The sequence below is a fragment of the Chiloscyllium plagiosum genome, unplaced genomic scaffold (genome assembly GCF_037043375.1).
Source record: "Chiloscyllium plagiosum isolate Xiang-an unplaced genomic scaffold, Cpla_swu_hap1 HiC_scaffold_37, whole genome shotgun sequence".
Classification (NCBI taxonomy): Eukaryota; Metazoa; Chordata; class Chondrichthyes; order Orectolobiformes; family Hemiscylliidae; genus Chiloscyllium; species Chiloscyllium plagiosum.
The window spans coordinates 262,724-284,664 of record NW_028270175.1 but is presented as its reverse complement, the minus strand read 5'-3'; the positions used below and the strand labels follow the sequence as shown (position 1 = coordinate 284,664).

At 42.7% G+C, this 21,941-nt stretch overlaps 1 protein-coding gene across 3 annotated transcripts in view; it reads right to left on the bottom strand.

Annotated features, from left to right (window-relative positions):
* vwa5b1 (von Willebrand factor A domain containing 5B1) overlaps nt 1-21,941 on the bottom strand; it is a 217,026-nt gene that overhangs the window by 158,535 nt on the left and 36,550 nt on the right. For all 3 annotated transcript variants that reach the window (XM_087980186.1, XM_087980187.1, XM_087980185.1), the window contains exons 4-6: nt 21,491-21,710; nt 20,051-20,193; nt 11,842-11,973 (exon numbers count right to left, since the gene is read on the bottom strand). In XM_087980186.1, the coding sequence (XP_087836312.1) occupies nt 11,842-11,973; nt 20,051-20,193; nt 21,491-21,710 (495 nt within the window). The remainder of the gene's footprint in view (nt 1-11,841; nt 11,974-20,050; nt 20,194-21,490; nt 21,711-21,941) is intronic.

The following is a 21,941-nucleotide window of genomic DNA, read 5'->3' as shown; positions in this document are numbered from 1 at the left end:
AGATTAATTGAACATTTTTGCAAGTACCCCTGCTATTTCCTCCATTGTCGCATTCAATAACTGGGGATACATAAACCTGGAGGTTTATCCAGTTTTAAGAACATAAGAACTAGGAGCAGGAGTAGGCCGTCTGGCCCTTCAAGCCTGCTCCGCCATTCAATAAGGTCATGGCTGATCTTTTGATGGCCTCAGCTCCACTTACCCACCCTCTCATCATAACCCTTGATTCCATTACTGTTTAAATTATCCATCTTAGCTTTAAAAACATTCAATGAGGTAGCCTCAACTGCTTCAGTGGGCATGGAAATCCATAGATTCACGACCCTCTGGGCTAAGGAGTCCCTTCTTAATTCAGTCCTAAAGCTGCTCCCACTAATTTTGAGGATATGCCCACTTGATCTAGTTTGACCCGCCGGTGGAAACATCCTCCCTACCTCTATCTCATTTATGCCCTTCATAGTTTTATGTGTTTCCAAGATCCCCACCTCATTCTCCTAAATTCCAAAGAATATAATCCCAGTCTACTCAGTCTCTCCTCATAAGCAAACCCTCTCCAATCTTTCCCCTCCCTAAGAAAACACCTCTATTCCACTGAGCCAACTCTTCTATAAAGCCAGGCTATTATTCCTTTAATGTTTGGCCTGTCAGTCTTTGAGTCCTATCCAGATCCATTCTGATCATATTGAAATTGGCCCTCTGCAAATAAATACTTTGCATTGCACCTTCCCTTTTTCTATTGCTAAATGTCCTTACCTTTATTTTGTCATGATATTTGGGCATCACTGGAAAGGCAGTGTTTGTTGATCATCTTTAAGTGCCCTTGAACTGAATGGCATGTTGGCCATTTCAGAGGGTAATTCATGTCAGCATATTGGCTAGGCCAGGTAAGAATGGCAAAATTTCCTTCTTTAAATGGCATTGGTAATTTCAGGACAACATTCCAGCTGTTTTGTCAGGAACAATTAATTTACTTTCAAATAGCTGCAGTTGTGGGATTTGAACTTGTTCTCCCAGAGCATTTGTCTGAGCCTCTGAATTTTATTGAATCAGTGATATTACCACCATGCTACACCTTCCCCTAAACTTCATGCTGCTCTGATCATGGACCTGAAATGCCCACTTAGCTTACCTCATTCTTGTGAATCAGATCCAGTGACATTCATTCCCTGTTTAATGGGAAACATTGATCAAAAAACGTTTCTCCTGAATACTCTTAAGAAATCTTCCATTCTCTGCTCTTCACATAGCCGTAAGAGAAACTACAATGGCAATTGACTTATAACTCCTGTATAATATTTGCTTCTCTCTAATTTTCTTCTAAAATTGTTCCTCTATGAATTTCCCATGAATTTATGGCTTATATAATACACCAATAGTGTAATTATACTTTTATTTCTTAAATCAGACCAAATTGCTCTGTCTTGGACCTCTCTGGAACACCTGTCTCCAATACTGAAATGTTTTTCTTAATTAATGATTCCAAAATTCCTCTATAATAAAATTGTTGTAGGACAAAATAAAGTCTTTCTTTCCCTGTCTTTCCTGAACACTTTGTATCCAGGAATTTTAAATGTCCAGTCCATTTTCAGGCCAGATCTCGATCATCGTTCTAACATCATATTCTTCTGTACCTAGCTGCACCTGTAGCTCACCAAACTTTACCACATTGCGTTAGTTTTGCAAAGGTTTATGTAAATGAATTTAGATCTTATTACATTACTTCTTGCTCTGATTCCACCTAATACCTTACAAAGACCAGGTACAGAGATAGGTGGGTTTTCACCTGGTGACTCATTTCACAAGCCATCATGAGCAGATGGTGAAATCAGGGTAAGAGGAGAGTGTTTTTATAAGTGGAAGTTTTTTTTTAAAATAGACCCAAGATCAACCTTTCATGTGTTTTAACACATTGAATCATCAAGGAGCTGGTTGAATGAGTCACTCATCAACAGCAACTTGTAAAACATGATCAAGTCAATGTTTAAACATTTTTTGTACAAATGGAATGAGCCAGTGACTAATGGGTTGCAGAAAATGAATCATTTCTATCATAGCGAACATATGCAGTTCTCATTTACACCTGTGTCAACTTGTGAGCTCACGACTGGTATCACTTAACAGCTTCTTATCAGGAACCCAACAGGTTTTAGCCTTCATTATCCTCTTTAAAAATCATTCAATTTCATCTTGGAATTTGATATATCTCTTCCAGAAAGTAATCTAAAATTTTTGATTTTGTCCAATGAAATTGAAGATGTACTTCCAAAATAACCAATTGTATCTAGTTAAAGGTGCACAATTCAAATATTAATTTATGGGAATCTGTGTCAGATTTTCTGTTTTAGCATCATAGAGTCCTGCATCATGTAGACAAGCCTTTCAGCCCAAAGTGATCCATGCCAACTAATATGTCCGTCCATGCTAACCCCATTTCCCTGCACTTGGCCCATATCCTTCTAATCCTTTCCTATTCATCTACTGTATTTGTCCAAACACCTTTTAAATGTTGTTAATGTACCCGCCTCAGTCACTTCTGCTGGCAGCTCATTCCATATGCGTACCACCCTCCGGATATAAAAGTTGCCTTCAAGTTCCCTCTTTATTCTTTCCCCTCTAACCTGAAACTGATGCCCTCTCGTCCTCAATTCTCCAACCCTGGGAAAAAGACTGAGTGTGTTCACCCTTTCCACATCTCTCATGAATGTATGTACTTCTATAAGATCCCTGTCAGTCTCCTACACTCCAAAGAAAATAAATCCTTAGCTTGTCCAATGTCTCCCTATAACTCACACCCATGAATCTTGGCAACATCCTTGTAAATTTTTCCTACACTCTTTCATGTTTCATAATATCCTTCCTATAGCAAGGTGACCAAAACCCCAAGTGCAGCCTCACCCATGTCCTGTACAACTGCACCATAACTTCCCAGCTTTTATAAATCAATGTCCTGACTGATGAAGGCCAGTGTGCTAAAAGCCTTAGTCACTGCCCTGTCTACTTGTGACTCCACTTCCAGAGAACGGTGCACTTGAACTCCAAGGTACCTCTGTTCCACTACACTCCTTAAGGTCCATGAAACCATTTATTTTAGTGTCATCTGCAAACTTACATTCTCATCCAAATCATTGATATAGATAGCAAACAGCAAACAGCAAACACTGTTTGACCCCTGAGGCATTAGTCACAGGTCTCCAGTCTGTCAAGCATCCTTCCACTATTGCCCTCTGCTTCTTACCATCAAGCCATTGGGCATCCAATTTGCCAGCTTCCCATGCGATCTAACCTTCCAGAGCAGCCTACCATGTGGAACCTTGTCAAAGACCTTACTGAAATCCATATAAACTATATCTACTATCCTGCCTTCAACAACCTTTCTGGTCACTTCATCAAAGAACTGTAACAAATTTGAGAGGTATGATCTCTCACTCACAAAGTCATGCTGAATACTCCTAATCAAACCCTGTCTTCCCAAATGCATGTATATCTTATGCCTCAGAATCGTCTCAAGTAACTTACCCATCACAGGTGTTAAGCTTACTGGTCTATAGTTCCCAAGATTTTCTTTGTAGCCCTTCTTGAATAAGGGCACAACATTCTCTAACATCCAGTCTTCCAAGATCTCACCGTGGCTAGCGATGATGCAAAAATATCAGCCAGGGCTCTCAATTTCTTCTCTGGCCTCTTGCATGGGTTCCTGGATATATCTGGTCAGGACCAGGAGATTTATCCACCTTCATACATTCTGAAACGTCCAACACCTACTCCACTGTGATATGGACTGTCCCCAAGATATCACCACTAACTTCCAAGTTCCCAAGTCCTCATGTCTTTCTCCATGGTAAACACAGGAGAAGTATTCATTGAGGATCTCGCCCATCTGCTGGGGTTCCACACATAAATCACCACTCTGGTCCTTGAGGAGCCCTATTCTCTCTCTAGTTATTCCTTTTCCTTTAATATACTTAAGGACCTCTTTGGATTCACCCTAATCTTTTCAGCAAAAGCTCTCTTATGTCCCCTTTTCGCTCTCCTGATTTCCTTCTTCGGTATACTCCTTTATCCCATACAGTCGGTTCTGCTATAATGTATGTTTCTTCAGCACGCATTGGCTATAATGCGATTGAAGAATTTAGACCAATTTGTAGAAGAATTTTCCTCACCTGTGTTGGCTATAACATGATTCTGGTCCCTTCCCTTTAAATGGTGTCTAAATTATAGGATTTTCTTATAATGCAGGATCACACAGGAACAGACTTATTGTGTTATATCAGAATAGAGTGTATACCTCCAGTGATTCCCTTGATCCCAGCTGCCTGTACCTGAGCCATGCCTTCTCCTTTTTTCTGGTCAAAGCCTCAATATCTCTTGTCATCCAGAGTTCCCTATTCCTACCAACTTTGTCCTTCACCCTCACAGGAACATGTAGACCTTGAATTCCAGCTATCTCACTTTGAAAGGCCTGTCTCTTGCCAGAGGTCCTTTTGTCTGCAAACTAGCTATTCCAATCAACTCCTGTAAGCTCTTGTCCAATTCCATCAAAATTCACCTCAGCCCAATTTAGAACTTGAACCTTTGGACCGGTTTATCTTTCTCCATAACAATTTTTAAATTAATAGAACTATGGTCACTGGTCCCAAAGTGTTCCCCACTGACACCTCAATCATGTGTCATGCCCTATTTCCCAAGAGTAGGTTGAGTTTTGCCCTTTCCCAAGTAGGAACCTCTATATACTGCTGAGGAAACTTTCCTGAACACACTTAAATTTCACCCCATCTAAGCCCTTAACCCTCTAGTAGTCTCAGTCTATATTAGGAAAATAAAAACCCTCTACTATGACACCCTATTGCTCCTGCAAGTCTCCCAATCTCCCTGCATATTTGTTCCTCTAATTCCTGTTGACTATTTGGGGGCCTATAGTACAACCCCAGTAACGTTACCATCCCCTTCTTATTTCTTAGCTCCACTCAAAGCCTCACTGGACGATTCTTCAGTTATTTCATCTCTGACTACCACGGGTGATACTCACCATCATCAAAAATTGAACTCCCTCCTCTCTTTCCACCACCTGTCCCACCTAAAGCACCTTAGCCTGGCACATTAAGTTGCAGGTCCTGTCCCTCCTTTCGCCATGTTTCTATAATGGCTACAATTTCCCAGTCCCAGGTACCTATCCACACCCTGAGTTTATCGTCCTTATCTGTTAGCCCTCTTGCATTGAAATAAATGCAGTTTAATCCAAAAGGCTTTTGGAATTTGTTTATTCACAGGATGTGTGTTTCTGCTGATGGTAGTATTTCTCCCCCATGCCAGGGTTGTGGTTAGCCATGTTTTTGGCAGAATGGTTTGTTGTAGGTGAGAATTCACATAAAAGCTAGGACATAATTATTTAATTATATGGACTTTTATATTTACCTGACAAGAAACTATCATGGTGGAATTTAATTCATACCTGGATATTTTAGTCAAAGCCTCATGAATTTCTAGTCTAATAACATAACCACTACATCTTTTGCCCGTGGGTGAAAATTAGCAGGGCTAGGTTTGTTGCTCTTACAGCCAGACAACGCTGTCACAAAGGACTGAATGGCTACTGTGTTGCAACTAATTCATTTCTCTTCCCTTACAAGGGACTATAGCCATTGGATCCCCTTTATCAATTTTGCTAGTAAAATCTCCAAAACAAAACTAACAAATTTGTCATATATGATTTCCCATTCATAAATTCTCATTCACTCCTGGAATTGGCTGTGAGGTGTCAGCTGCAGTGATGGCAGAGTGGGAACTCCTGGCTGCAGTAGGCACAGAGTGGGAACCTTGCAGAAGTCCTGGAGCAATGTTTGGGACCCTGGCCGATGAAGACCAACTCTATTTAAGATAGTGCTGGATTGTGGTGAGAAAAAGCTTCTCACTCTGTCTCCCTAAATGTATGCGGCAATAAGTCATTCATTCATACAAATTCATGCTGACTATGCCCAATCAGATCATTATTGTCCAAATGTTTATTTATCACATCCTTTATAATAAATTCTGGAATTTTCCCTATCACTAATGTAATGCTGACAGGTCTGTTTTCTCTCCTTCTCCCTTCTTAAATAGTGGGGGCGGGATGCCTATTACTTTCCTTCGAACCATTCGAGAATCTGTAGAATTTTGGAAGACAATCAAAATGCATCAGAATGATCACAGTGTAGATCTTCGCTCCACTCACAAAGCCTCACTGCTTTCAGGTGCTGGGGAATCATCAATTTGCTGCCCCATTAGTTTCTCCAATAAAATCTTTTTACAAACACTAATTTCCTTCAAGTCTCCATTCTTCATGGCCATCCTCTAGGTTTGGGGGATTCCTGGTACCTTCCTTAGTGAAAACAGACACCAAGTAACCAATTGTTTCTCTGCCATTTTCCCCATCCTGATCAAAAGCTCAACTCGACCAGCCATGTAAACACATTGGCTATAAGCGCAGGACAGGGGCGAAGAATTCCTCCTGACTCCCCAAAACCTGTCCACTATCTACAAGGCCAAGTCAGGAGTGTGATGGAATAGTCCCCACATGTCTGAATGTGTGTAAACCCAACAACACTCAAAAAGCAGGACAGAACAGCATGTTTGATTGGCACCACATCCATAAACATTCACTCCCTTCACCACCAATATTCAACAGCAGCATGTATACCATCTACAGGATTCACTGAAGAAATTCACCAAGGCTCCTTATAAACCCATGACCATTTCCATCTTGAAGGACAAGGGCAACAGATACATGGGAACACTACTACCTGCAAGTTCTCCTCCAAGCAACTCACCATCCTGACTTGGAAATATATCACCATTCCTTCAGTGTCGTTAAGTCAGAATCCTGGAATTCCCTCACTATAGGCATCGGGGGTCTACCTACAACATGTGGACTTCAGATCACCAGCACTTTCTGAAGGGGCAACTAGAGATCGACAAGAAATATTGGCTCAGTCAGTTACATCCATGTAGCACAAGTGAGTTAAATGGACTCACACTAGATTTAGTTAAACATTTCCTTTTAATGTACCTAAAGAAGCTTTTATTGTCTGTTTACGTTTTATGCGAGATTGCACTCCATATTCCATTCTCCCTTTCTTGATCCTCATTTGCCAGATTCCAGAACCCTTCTGGTCCTCAGATTTACTGCTATTTGTGGCAACTTTTACAAATATTTTTTAAAAAAATTTATATAATCCTTAACTTCCTTTGTTAACTACGGTTGACTGAGCAATTTTGAGTTTTTGTATGTTGAAGTGGTGAACCTGTGAAATGAGTGAACCTGCCCAGTGGGAAATTTATACTCAAGCATTGACAAGTTGTTCAATTATGGGCATGTAAATGAACTGTGCTCTCGTTCTTACCTGACGAGTTCACCCTGATTTTTAACCAGGAACATGCTGAAGGTTTAGATTATAAGAAATAACATAAGTATATGAGAGAGGGATGATATTAGTTTGGAAAATCAGGAAATGCAATCAGTATGGTAGAAAATAAGCAAATATAAAAAGTGCCAGAGAGAGTAGTTTACAAGCCCCCTAATACTAATTATACCATTAATTAATAACTCATTAGAGCATGTAAAATGGACAGCTATGCCTGTCTCTTTGTTGATTACGTGGAACAGTCTATCTTCCGTAGTTACACCAGCACCACTCCCCACCTCATCTTCCGCTATACCGATGACTGCTGCAGCGCCACCTCATGCTCCCATGAGGAGGTCAAACAGTTCATCAATTTCACAGACATATTCCACCCCGACTTCAAATTGATGTGGACCATCTCTGAAATCTCCCTCCCCTTCCTAGACCTCTCCATCTCCATCCACGAGGACAGACTCTAAACTGACATTTTTTACAAACCTCCCGACTCTCACAGCTTACCTGGATTACACCTCCTCCCACCCTACCTCCTGCAAAAATGCTATCTCGTATTCCCAATTCCTCCGCCTCGGCCGCATCTGCTCTCAGGAGGAGCAGTTCCACCACAGAACACACCAGATGGCCACCTTCTTTAAAGACCGAAATTTCCCCTCCCACGTGGTTGAAGATGCCCTCCAACGCATCTCATCCACATCCCATACCTCCGCCCTCAAACCCCACCCCTCCAACCGTAACAAGGACAGAACGCCCCTGGTCCTCACCTTCCACCCCACCAACCTTCGCATAAATCGCATCATCTGCCGACATTTCCGCCACCTCCAAACGGACCCCCTCAGCAGGGATATATTCCCTCCCCACCCCTATCTGCCTTCCGCAAAGACCGTTCCCTCCATGACTACCTGGTCAGATCTACGCCCCCCCAACAACCCACCCTCCCGTCCTGGCACCTTCCCCTGCCACCGCAGGAATTGCAAAACCTGCGCCCAAATCTCCCCACTCACCTCCATCCAAGGCCCCAAAGGAGCCTCCCACATCAATCAAATATCACCTGCACTTCCACACATGTCATTTACTAAATCCGTGGCTTCCGATTCGGTCTCTTCTACACTGGGGAGACTGGATGCCTTCTCGCAGAATGCTTTAAGAGAACATCTCCAGGACACCTGCACCAATCAACCCCATTGCCCCATGGCCGAACATTTCAACTCCCCCTCCCACTCTGCTGAGGACATGCAGGTCCTGGACCTCCTCCACCGCTGCTCCCTCACCACCCGACACCTGGAGGAAGAACACCTCATCTTCCACCTCGGGACTGTTCAACCCCAGGGCATCAATGTGGACTTCACTAGTTTTCACATTTCCTCTCCCCCCAGCTTACCCCAGTTCCAACCTTCCAGCTCAGCACCATTCCCATGACCTGTCCCACCTGTCCATCTTCCTTCCCACCTATCCATTCCACCCTCCTCTCCTACCTATCATCTTTACCCCACCTCCATCCACCTATTACACTCTCAGCTACCTTCCCCCTGGCCCCACCACCAGGGTTTGTCTCTCCACCCCCAATGTTTCCAGCCTCTTTCCTGATGAAGGGCTCTGGCCCAAAGCGTCGATTCTCCCGTTCTTCGAATGTTGCCTGACCTGCTGTGCTTTTCCAGCAACACACTCTCATCCTGCAGAATATCCGGCAAAACTGTCAGAACCCATGAGTTGTTCCCCTCCACCTGCCTACCTGGTCTTAAAAGAAGGTATAATCAGAACATTTTGCATACTTTGATGAAATCATTACCTTTTGTGATGACCATAGAAATAGCGAGACTTGATTTCCAATATGCTCCCCATTGAGATGTGACACGACAATCATGTTATCCATATTCCCGCCTCAGGCGACTGACTGTGTGGAGTTTGCACGTTCTCCCCGTGTCTGCGTGGGTTTCCTCCCGGTGCTCCGGTTTCCTCCCACAGTCCAAAGATGTGCAGGGCCAGATGAATTGGCTATACTAAATTGCCCGTAGTGTTAGGTAAGGGGTAAATATAGGGGTATGGGTGGGTTTCGCTTCGGCGGGTCGGTGTGGGCTTGTTGGGCCGAAGGGCCTGTTTCCACACTGTAATGTAATGTAATCTAATCTAAAAAAACCCATATTTGCCTGCTTCATTTAACCATCCTCGTACCATACAGTGATAGTTGGTCGGGGACCTAACCTCTAATGCCATCAAGAATCCTCAGGGCAATACTGAGGAGAGATACAGAGCTGCACACACTCCACACAAGCCTCCTGAAGACGAGATTCAGATGCCTGGATAAGTCAGGTAGTGTAATGCAATACACCCAGACAGAGTGTCTCGGATCATGGTTGTTTGCTGATTGTGATCTGTTTTGAGGCAGAAAGCTTGGATAAAAATCTAAAATTTACATGCAGATGTAACTGCTGCATAGTGGGTGGCCCCATGAGAAGCAGGGTTGCAAGATCCTGTATTATCCCTCCTACTCACCTGAGAGAAGGCTTCCCAGTTCAGCAACATCAAATCGGATTCCAGTACCACATTAATCCCTCACTTTTCCTTCAGTCCTGTAGAATGTTCTGGTTCTTCAAAATACTTCTGCAGTGGCTGAGCACCCTCAGTGACAAATACAAACATCTCTCCACTACCCTCACCCCCCCACCAACCTCCCCCAACTGAGAGATACAGGAAGTCACTGTCAGGCATGCATTGCCTCCTTCGTACTCTGGGGGCACCTTTTGTGGGTATGGAAACTCTGATCAGGGAAGTAGTGGACTTTTCCTGCAGCCTGCAGATGCTATTCACCTCTGCACCCCTTCCACTCATCACCTGTGTTGGCTGGGCCATATGGTTGTCCCAGGCCCTATCTCTTCCCACAAACACAGAAATCACTGCAGAAACACAACACGTCTGGTAGCATCTGTGGAGAGAATAATACAGTTAACGCCTCGAGTCCTCTATGACTCTTCAGAACAGACTCTTCTTTTTCAGAACAGTCATATCTGATTGAAAATGTTAGGTTTGTTTCTGGGCAGTGCCTGGAAAGTTTTAGAACATCTGTAGCTGAAGGTGGGTATCACCTTCAGTATGTATCATACAATGTGATTGTAGTTAGTTGGCCAATGGCAGGGGCAGCATTCTAATTCAGGAGTGTGAGTTTACATTACTAAAAATAATGGCAGTTACCCCTGTGGAGTACAGAAGATAGGTTATCCTACATTTGCATTCAGTTTAGGTTCTTTCAATCTGTCCACAGGTACTGACTTCCTAACTGATTGTGGTCACAGTCACCATGTCTGCTCTAGGAGACCTATCCTTGGTTATCGATGGAGGAGGATCTCACTTCTGTCTGAGATGTTCTGGAACATAATATCTGGAGACCTCACTGTGTCACCCCTAAGGGGATAGGAGCAATCAGCACAGACTTTTCTGTTGCTTCTAGCTTTCCGTGAACGACGGTGTGCTCATGTTACCTTTAAATAATGCATTTGAACCTATGACCCCAAAAGGCCCACCTGGAAAGAACTTCCTACTCACCAGCTGCATGTAATTCGCCATTTAACTCAGGCTATAATTTGCATATGAACTAAATAGATTATCAGCAGACCTAAGTACATAATCATGTGAGATTAATTATTGAATATCTTTGTATTGAATAACTTTGAGGATTGAATGGATGAATTTTGGTTTCTCGGGGAATCACAAGGAGCTGGCAGGAAAGTACAGCTTATGCCCAAGGTCAGCCAGGATAGTATTGAATGGTAGAGAAGGCTGAATGGATCGCATTGTCTCCTCCTTTCATTCAGATTCTTGTGAGTCACTCTAAGTATCTGATGCTGGAAGACTGGTTTATTTTTTTCTAATTCCTGAAGCTAAGCACACCATATTCATTTAGCTCAGAGATTGACGTTTGACCAATGTTGTTCACAGTAAACTTGGGGGAACAATTTGATGAAAACAAATAAGATTCTAAGGGGACTTGACAAGCTGAATGTGGAGAGGATGTTTCCACTTGTCTAGAATCTAGAACTAGGGCTCAGTGTTTGAAATCGATATAAAGTGGAAGTGTTTCTGCCAGAGTTTTTTGAAATGTTTTCTTGAAAAGGTGGTGGAAAAAGAGTCCTTGAATATTTTAAAGGCAGAGGCAGATAGATTCTCATTAAAACCCAAGGAATGAAAGTTTCCAGAGCAGCCGGAATGTGGATTTGAGGAAACATCAGGATCAGCTGTGATCTTATTGAATAGCAAAGCACACTCAAGAGACTGATTGACCTACTCCTATTCTTTGAATGAATATTTATATCTTCTTTTCTCAATAAAACCACTGGGTTTTCCATACCATTATTTCTGCTTTAAAATAAAATTTGTGTGTTTAGCAAGTTCCACAACTGCATTTAATGAAGAAATAAAAAAAGGAAGAGAAATTAAAACTGAAATCCTTCCCTACCACTCGGGTGTATGATGATTTCCACAGGTCTGTCAAAGGTATGTTCCTCTGCCAATGTAATCATCACACTGGAAGCACAAAATGCTGAGGGGTCTGCATCAGCTCGGATTGAGTGAGTTGGACTTTCCACACCTGCAGAACATTAACAGTTGGAGATTTAGTCAGGGCAAAGGCTGTCAGTAAATTGATAGACCTAAGGCACAATTGTATTCCTTCTGTGTTTTGCATAACCTCAGAACATAGAGGATCAAATATTTTTCAAGTGCACTCAACCCCACCAGACCACAACACCCTTCTGCAAAGCTGGATCAAATACAACCTCTTAATAACCCCCACCACGGACCCAACCATCCCTCCCCAGCACTTTGTTTAACACCTTCCCCTGCACCAATACCAGACATGACATCTCCCCACTTTTCCAGACATAACATTTTCCTGCTCCCCCAGGTCAGGACACCCTGACCTCCCCCACCCCTGCCACACACCCACCCACCCATTGATCTGTTCAGATTGAGGACCAGTGTGTTATTGGGAAGGGCAGGGGCAGTGGTCTCGAGTTGCTCTGGATTTTAACCAAATGGGTGTCCGGATCAGGTTTCAGCTGCTGGGACTTTTGATTTATTGGTGGGAGTTCTCCCTTGGACTGTCAGTGGAGAACACCCACTCTCTAAATTTCTTGAGCAGGGTGGCTACATTCTCCCATCGTTCTCTGCCAGAGTTGATAACTGGACATTTAGGTTCATTACACTAAAAGATAGAGGAGCAAAAGTAGGCTATTGAGTCTGCTGTACCATTCAATGAGATCATGGTTAATATGATAATCCTTCACATCAGATTAAGATTCCATAGTCTGCCACTTTCAGGAGGGGTTGGTCCCTAACCTGTCTGATTTTGTTTTGGACAGTACAAGTTCTGTTACACTTTCCTGCTCCTAATACACTGCCCTCAGCTCATCAAGTAGATAAGGTGTCTCCCTTACCATCTGTAGGTGTATCTGGAATATCTCTGTTCCCCCATAAGGTGGGAAAGACGGTGTTGGTTAGCGTAACCTCTTGCCAATCCAGCAGAATCAATTACCAATATTTGAATAAGGAGCAATAGAAGAACATTTACCCTTTAAGCCTGCTCCAGCCTATTCCCATCTATTCCTGATACTCTTCAATTCCGCTACCTAACAAAGATTTATCTACCCCCAGCTTAAAAATGTTTAGTGACTTGCCATGACTGCCTTCTGAGGTAGAGTTTCAAAGTTGCACAACACTCTGAGAGAAAAATATTCTCTTCTCTGTCCGAAACTTTTAAAATTGTGTACCCTACTTTCATGTCTGACCCGCTATTGGAAATATCTTTTTCACACCCACTGAGATAACTCCATAGATGTCGGTATCCCATCACCAAGTCCCCTTTATTTACACATGACTGTAGTACTGCCTCATACAGAGTCAGAGTTTCAGTATCTCTGTCACTGACCCTTTTTATATGTTAGCCAGTGCTCCCTGTTTGGACCAGACTGACAGCCCCAATCAGGGAACTCATATTCTATAAGGTGCAGCTGGCTAACCTCATTACAATCACTACACCCATCTTGCCAGGATCATTCAGGATCTTGTACATTTCAATTAAATCACATCTATTCGTCTAAACTCCAGTAGTAACAAGCTATACAATATTATCCCGCAAGACAACCCACTTATTCCAAGTATTAATCCAGTAAACCTAGCTTAAATCTGAGTCTAGTAGTGCTCTGATCAGCTGTGGGTCTATCTGGGAACTTTCTTGATATCCCTCTAAATTCGGAAGTAAGTTTTCTGATAGCCAGACCTCCTGCTTGTCAAACAGGGGCACAGGATCTTTGCTTTTTAAGTTGCCTGGCCTTTTTTGGGAGCTTTCTCAACCCCTATTTATCTTTGTGAATTCCACAAGGCACATACAGGCTATTTCTCCTTCAACCCCTGTATGTGCCTCAGTGAGCAGTGCACATCAGTTTTTGGATACATGGAGAGTTATCAGCAGCACTTGAACTGATCATTGAATGGTTGCAGTAACAGTCTTGTTTGTGGGCTAATAATTTTACCATTCGGCTCCCACAGGACGGATCCAATTCCTAATTGGTCCCATGTTCTTTGAAACACACTGACTCAAATGGGGCTGGATTGTGTCTACACTTCCACGATGTGGCTCTTCAAATGTGTGGGACCTTACCTTCACAATCAGCTCACCTGTGTGAGAACTGCCTTGTTTCCCATTTAATTCTGCAAGAAAGATGTTGCCAATTCGATTTCTGATTTACTCCTTTCAACACATTTGAAATCTAAGGTCCTATCTTGAACACCCCCTCCTTAAATGTGATTCAACTGATTTCAACTTTTTAAACATTATCCATGCCCCTCTTAACAGCACCATTCAGCGCCTTATACACTTCAATCAAATTGCTCCTCACTCTTCTAAACTCTAGTGGAAACAAGAACAGCCTCTCCACATACAAAACATAACTTTTCCAGATTTTCCAGATATCAACCTTGTGAACCTCCTTTTAACTGTCCCTCATTGCATTTCCATCCTTCTTTAAATAGAAAAGAGCAAAACTGCAGACAGCATTTCTGATCTACTCTCAATAATGCCTTGTATAAGTGAAGCATGACAACCTTATTTTTCCATTCAATTCCTCTCATAATAATGGACAGCATCCCATTAGCCTTCTTGATTATATGCTGTATTTACACACTAACCTTTGTGACTCATGGACTAGAGCGCTTAAATCCTGCTGCATCTCAGAATTCTGCAGTCATTCGCATTTTAAATAATATTCTGCTTTTTCATTCTTTGAGTCAAAATGAACAAGTTCACATTCTCGCACATTATACTTCATCTATGAGATATTGTGCCATGCACTCAACATATCTATATCAATGGCAACTTCATTAAGTCTTCATCACCACATACTTTTCAACTATCTCAGTGCTGTTTGCAAATTTAATCTCCAAGGCTGTTCTCTCCTCATCCAAGGTAAAAACAATGACTGCAGATGCTGGAAACCAGGTTCTGGATCAATGGTGCTGGAAGAGCACAGCAGTTCAGGCAGCATCCGAGGACCTTCAGCAAAATCGACGTTTCGGGCAAAAGCCCTTCATCAGGAATAAAGGCAGAGAGCCTGAAGCGTGGAGAGATAAACTAGCGGAGGGTGGGGGTGGGGAGAGAGTAGCATAGAGTACAATAGGTCAGTGGGGGAGGAGATGAAGGTGATAGGTCAGGGAGGAGAGGGTGGAGTGGATAGGTGGAAAAGGAGCTGGGCAGGTCGGACAAGTCCGGACAAGACAAGGGGACAGTGTTGAGCTGGAGGTTTGAAACTAGGGTGAGGTGGGGGAAGGGGAAATGAGGAATCTGTTGAAGTCCACATTGATGCCCTGGGGTTGAAGTGTTCCGAGGTGGAAGATAAGGCGTTCTTCCTCCATGCGTCTGGTGGTGAGGGAGCGGCGGTGGAGGAGGCCCAGCATTTCCATATCCTCGGCAGAGTGGGAGGGGGAGTTGAAATGTTGGGCCACGGGGCGGTTTGGTTGATTGGTGCGGGTGTCTCGGAGATGTTCTGCTAGGAGGCGCCCAGTCTCCCCAATGTAGAGGAGACCGCATCGGGAGCAACAGATACAATAAATGATATTAGTGGATGCGCAGGCAAAACTTTGATGGATGTGGAAGGCTCCTTTAGGGCCTTGGATAGAGGTGAGAGAGGAGGTGTGGGCACAGGTTTTACAGTTCCTGCGGTGGCAGGGGAAAGTGCCAGGATGGGAGGGTGGGTCGTAGGGGGGCATGGATCTGACCAGGTAGTCAAGGAAGGAAATGTCTTTGCGGAAGGCGGAAAGGGGTGGGGAGGGAAATATATCCCTGCTGGTGGGGTCTCCTCATCCAAGTCAATGATGTCAATTGTAAATTATTGAAGCTAGAACACAGATGCCTACTGGATTTGAGTGGTCACATTCTGACAATCAGATCTATTTATGCAAACTGACTGTTTTCTACCAGCCAACTCATCTTCTCTCCACGAATATATATTTTCCCCTACACCATGAGCTTTTATGTTCCGCAATATTGTTTGATGTGACACCTTATCAAATGTTTTCTGGAAATCCTTCATCAGGAAGGGTTTTTGCCCGAAACGTTGATCTTCCTGCTCCTCAGATGCTGCCTAACCTGCTGTGCTTTTTCAGCACCACTCTAATCTAAACTCTTAACTCCAGCATCTGTAGTCCTCACTTTCCACTGTGGGATTAGTTTTTTAGATTAGATTAGATCAGTTACAGTGTGGAAACAGGCCCTCAGCCCAACAAGTCCACACCGACCTGCCGAAGCGTAACCCACCCATACCCCTACATTTACCCCTTTACCTAACACTACGGGCAATTTAGCATGGCCAATTCACCTGACCTGCACATCTTTGGACTGTGGGAGGAAACCGGAGCACCCGGAGGAAACCCACGCAGACACGGGGAGAATGTGCAAACTCCACACAGTCGCCTGAGTCTGGAATTGAACCGGGTCTCTGGCACTGTGAGGCAGCAGTGCTAACCACTGTGCCACCCATTAATGATGCAATTGTGAAAAAATACTAGCTGAGGCAGAACTGGCTTTCAAACCGGCAGTACAACTGGCTTTATCATTGAAAAATGCAGCAAGTGGAGCATATGAGTTGCAGGGTATTCCAAAAGAAGTGGACATAATCTCCAGCTGAGACTGAGCTTGGGGAACACCACTTGAGTGAAGACAAGTCCACAGCCTTACTCAGGACATGTCCTGATCAGACAGACTCTAGATCAGCCCATAACAAAACCCCAAAACAAAGCCAAGCTCAACCAAACAGTTAAAATTTTCTTCAGGGTCAAGATAACTCACAGGCCGGTATCCAGGAGGATATCCTGGAGATTTTGTACCTGGAAAGTTCAACCTACATCGGTTTGGCACAGTTAAATTGATTAACAAAATCAGAACCAATCATGATAAATGTCCGGTTAAATGTTCATCTGTTTCTAGTGTCAGTTGATACTAGTGTGGCCATATCAGTGATCACAGAGCCAGCTTTTTAATAAAATTCACTGTGGACTCCAACCCTTAACTTTGTGCAAGACCTCAGCTAGGCTGAGAACCTATACAGGTGAACCTTTACATAGTAAGGGTACGAAGCAGTTGGTTCAGTTACCAATGATTGTTGTAAAAGGCTTGGGCCCAAGCTTGGTGGAGAAAAGTTAGCTCAAAACTTTTAATTAGAAAATAGCTGTCTAGTGAAGTCTGAATTACATACCCTGAAGTTCTTCCAAGAGGTTCTAGGGACTATCAGAGGAGCCAAGGCCACCTTGAACTTTCATCAGGAAGCAAATCTGGTTGAACCAGAAAACTGGAAAGTGAAGGAATCATCAAACCAAACCAATTTATGAAATGAGCAACACTGGTCATACCTATTGTGAAGCCCAGTGGGTTGATTCACCTCTGCGGGGATTTCAAACAAACGGAAAGCCATTTTACATCACTGGATAAATCCCCAATCCCTCGCATAGAGGATTTATACGCAAATATTATGGGGAGGCTATCCTTCACGAATCTAGACATGAGCCATGCTTACTTGCAATTGCATTTAGACCAAGATTCCCAGAGGTATGCTACAATTTATATCCATTAGGGTGTGTACCAATATATGAGACTGCCATTTGGGGAATCATCAGCCTGTGCAATCTTTCAGCGGATTACGGAGAACATTTTACAAGGTCTACCTCAGGTTGACATTTACCCAAGTTACGTCTTAATAACAGGGAAAACTAATAGAGAACACTTAGAGAATTTGGATTTAGTCCTAAAACATTTTTTAGGGCAGGCACATGCCTGAAAAGGGAAAAATTGTGTGTTCCAAGCACTCCAAAAGACCTACCTAGGCTACAGAGGTGAGAAGACCACATTACTCCCATTGGAAGACACAGTGATGGTGATCAAAGGTGCCCCAACTCCCACATCTGTCCACAAGCTTAGGCTATTTTTGGGGCTGGTAAATTATTATGCTAAGTTCACACATAACCTAGCCTCCATCCTGGCACCTCTGCATTGACTCCAAAAAAGGATCAGTCATGGAAATAGTCATATATACAAGCCATAGCTTTCAATGAAGTAACGAAACAGCTATCATTCTGTAAGCTGTTGGCACATTATAATCACAAGAAAGATCTGGTATTGACATGTGATTCTTCCCATATGGCATCAGCGTTGTATTAGTTTATAGATGGCAAAATGGAGAGGAATGCCCAATAGTGTACGCATCTTGGACTTTGGTTAATGGAGAATGTAAATATGCCCAGATGAGAAAAGAAGGATTGGCACACATATTGGAGTCAGGGAATTCTACCAATACTTTTACGGTTGAAAATTTGTGACAATCACGGCCCACAAAACCCGACTTGGTCTGCTTAAAGAGGACAAGGCAGTGCCAGCCATAGCTACAGGCCACAATTAGCAGTGGGCTCTAATGCTAACTGCTTATAATTCCAGGTAAGAACATGGCCCTGGAGGCCAAGTAGCAAATGCAAATGCACTGAAGCCACCTCCCATAAGCAACCACACCACCTCTCACAGCTGATCATAAATTCATAAATTCATACAGTGAAGAAAAGGCCCTCAGCCCATTGAGTCTGAACCGATATAACTAGCGCTAAAAATGCTGTAATTTCCTGCACTTGTCCCATATCCTTAGATGTTATGATATTTGAACTGCTCATCCAAATGTTCTATAAAGGTTGTAAAGTTTCCGGCCTCCATCAGAATGAAGGGCTTATGCCCGAAACTTTGATTCTCCTACTCCTCAGACTTGCTGTGCTTTTCCAGCACCACACTCTCGACTCTAATCTCCAGAATCTGCGGTCCTCATTTTTGCTGAGTCAGAGGAACCTGACCCAGTGCTAAAACACCCCGGGAGGCTCTCCAATATAAAGGAATGACCTATGTCCTCGGGCTCAAAGAGGGAGGGATGTAGTGATTATAACAAGGTCAGCCTAACGTACCTCATAGAATATCAGTTCCATGATTGGGGCTGATAATTTGGTAAAATCAGGGAGCCCTGGCTGACAGATAAAAAGAACGTTAGAGAGGTTGGCACCACAGGGGATCGAGTGCTTTATTTACCCTTCCACTTCGATTTTGATTTAGTCCTTACCCTTCTCCTCTACTTTGTTTTTCTCATGTAGGCATAGCCCTTATTGCTTGTTAATGCTTCATTGGCCACATGAGTGGTGGTGGAAATACAGAATAAAGTTCTTGCACATTGGTATCTTTTTTTACTAAGTCTGTATAAACACACAATTGGGGGTGACTTGGAGAAAATAGAAGCATTACTGCTGTATAACAGTGGGGATAAAAAGATTTTTAAAAAATAAAAAATAGGAAAGGAAAAGGGTCTGTGTCTGTGTTACCATTAGTCTAAAAACTGACTCTAAATGAGGCGATATTAAAGTCAAGAAGTGCTCATGTTAAATAAAGGATGACTTGGTGATGGAATACCAGCCTCTATGTTATTTCGCACAGCAACATTTGGACATGTTGAATAAACAGTCAAAATTGATTGGAAAACCAATCACATTCAACCGAAAGTCAAACTTACTACATTTCCAGTCATTTTATGTCCAGTACATTCAAGAGTTTGAGAGTTCCCAATAAAAAAGAAGCATGTGTTTCTATGAAAAATAACCAGCATCCAAAGTATTAGATAAAACAGGTCATGTATTCATCTATGATTGGTTATACTAGAAATCAAATTGTTGGAACTTATTTCTCTTAGAATTCCATAAATGTGGTTTCAACTTGACTCCCAAATCCACCTAAACAACTCATTCAGGGCAATGAGGAGAGGCCAGAAATTTGGCATTCAAAAACATGACCAAAATATATCATTAGTATTTTGTAATCCATTTCCTGCCTAACAGCCATTTGGAAAACAACTAAAGGTTTAGATATGTCTCTTGAGGATTATCTTCTTCCACCTTTCAGGGAGGGCATTAATGTAGAGGTCAAACCTTTTCCCTGTATTGTCACCATCCAAGCACCACCCACTCCCACCCCTCCCACTCTGGTTTTTGCTCAAGTTCAAGGTGCTACAATACAAGCTATTCCAATGATGATCTGAACAGGTAGCAATGCATTGAGGTTTATTTACTTGAATATGTAAAATGTTTCACATTCTGACCTGCCAGCAAGCAGGGTGCTCTGATTTCAAGCTTGAAACTAAAGTCATATGTAGTAGGATTGGTGACCTCATTGTCCAAGTGTTGTACCAACGAGTTCCCACTTTGGTGCTGAGGGGTGAAGCCACTTCGAAATCTATCTTTGCTGCAACAAATATATTTTAAAATAAAAGAAAATATCAATAGCATGAGAATGATTTTATTTTATTTTAAATAGAATCATAAGAAAATACTCTTATTGTCTCTATTCTACCTAATATTATAAGATCAGTTTGATGCATTTGTAAATTAATGTAAGCTTTATATGCACTGGAAAAATAACGCAAGTTTGAAATGATTTTTCTTTAGTTCTTCTAAAGTTTTAAATGCAGTTTTCCCTTCCTTCCTCAAGACTCATTCACCATTTCTTGCACCCTCAACATTTTGTAAATCCCCTATATCCATTAAAGGGTGGTATGGTGGCTCAGTGGTTAGCACTGCTGCCTCACAGCACTAGGGACCTGAGTTCAATTCCATCCTCAGGCAACTCTCTGTGTGGAGTTTGTACATTCTCCCTGTGTCAATGTGGATGTTCTCCCACAGTCCAAAGATGTGCAGGTTAGGTGGATTGGCCATAGGAAATGCAGGGATGGGAGGAACATGGTCCTGGGTGGGATATTCTTCAGAGTGTTGATGTGGATACAATGGGCTGCATGGCTTGCATCCACACTGTAGAGATTCTATAATTTGACATTCCTCAATCCTAAAATCTCCAGGTATTTAAAACTCAATCTCACAGCTTCCTGGCCCTATTATCTGATGGTTTAATACTATTCATACCTGAAATGTTACTAAAATCAGGTTTTGTTGCCATCTCATGGCCCTTGAGAAGGTGGTGGCAATTTGCCTTTTTGAACAGTACAGTATATTGAAAAGAAATTCCAAAATTTTGACTGTGTTAGAATATCTGAATAAAAATTCAACTCACACCTTTAGATTACTTACAGTGTGGAAACAGACCCCTCGGCCCAACAATTCCATACCGACCCTCCGAAGAGCAACCCACCCAGACCCATTTCCCTCTGACTGATGCACCTAACACTACGGGCAATTTAGCATGGCTAATTCACCTAACCTGCACATTTTCTTAGACTGTGGGAGGAAACCAGAGCACCCAGAGGAAACTCACACAGACACAGGGAGAATGTGCAAACTCCACACAGACAGTTGCCTGAGGCGGGAATTGAATGCGGGTCTCTAGCGGTGTGAGGAAGCAGTGCTAACCACTGTGCCACTGTGCTGCCCAAATTTTTTAATTTGAAAATAACAGCTGAATTAAACTTAAATAACTCTTAAATTAAGTGAATTCAAACAGTTAAATAAAACAAATGTACTCTTTAAAGTAAACTGTCAGTTTCTCTGCTGACTCAAACAGAATTTGATGTAATCAATTTATAATTTACCTTTTGAGCTCATTTTCAGTTGAACTCTGTTCATCAGTTCTAGAAGAAGTCACCTTGGGGACATACAAGGATGGAAGTTGTAGCCTAACTGTCCCATTGGGCAGAGTTTGCAGCTCCAAGGAAGTATTAATCAGCACAGTTACTGTTTCAAGTGGTGGGATGATGCCGAAGTTCACAGTAAATAATATGCGTTCTAAATCTTCATCAAGAATAAAGTGATCTGTTAGAAACAAAAGTCAAAATTTTCTTATGTTAAAAACATGTTGCTTTAAACTAATATTGCATAATACTGAGCTTTTTTATTCATTCATGACACATGGGTGTCACTGACTGGGCCAGCATTTATTGCCCTTCCCTACTTGACTTGAGAAGAGGTGATGAGCTGCCTTCTTGAACTGCAGTCCCTATGCTGTAGGTACAGCCAGAATGCAAGGGGGTGGTGGTGGGGAAT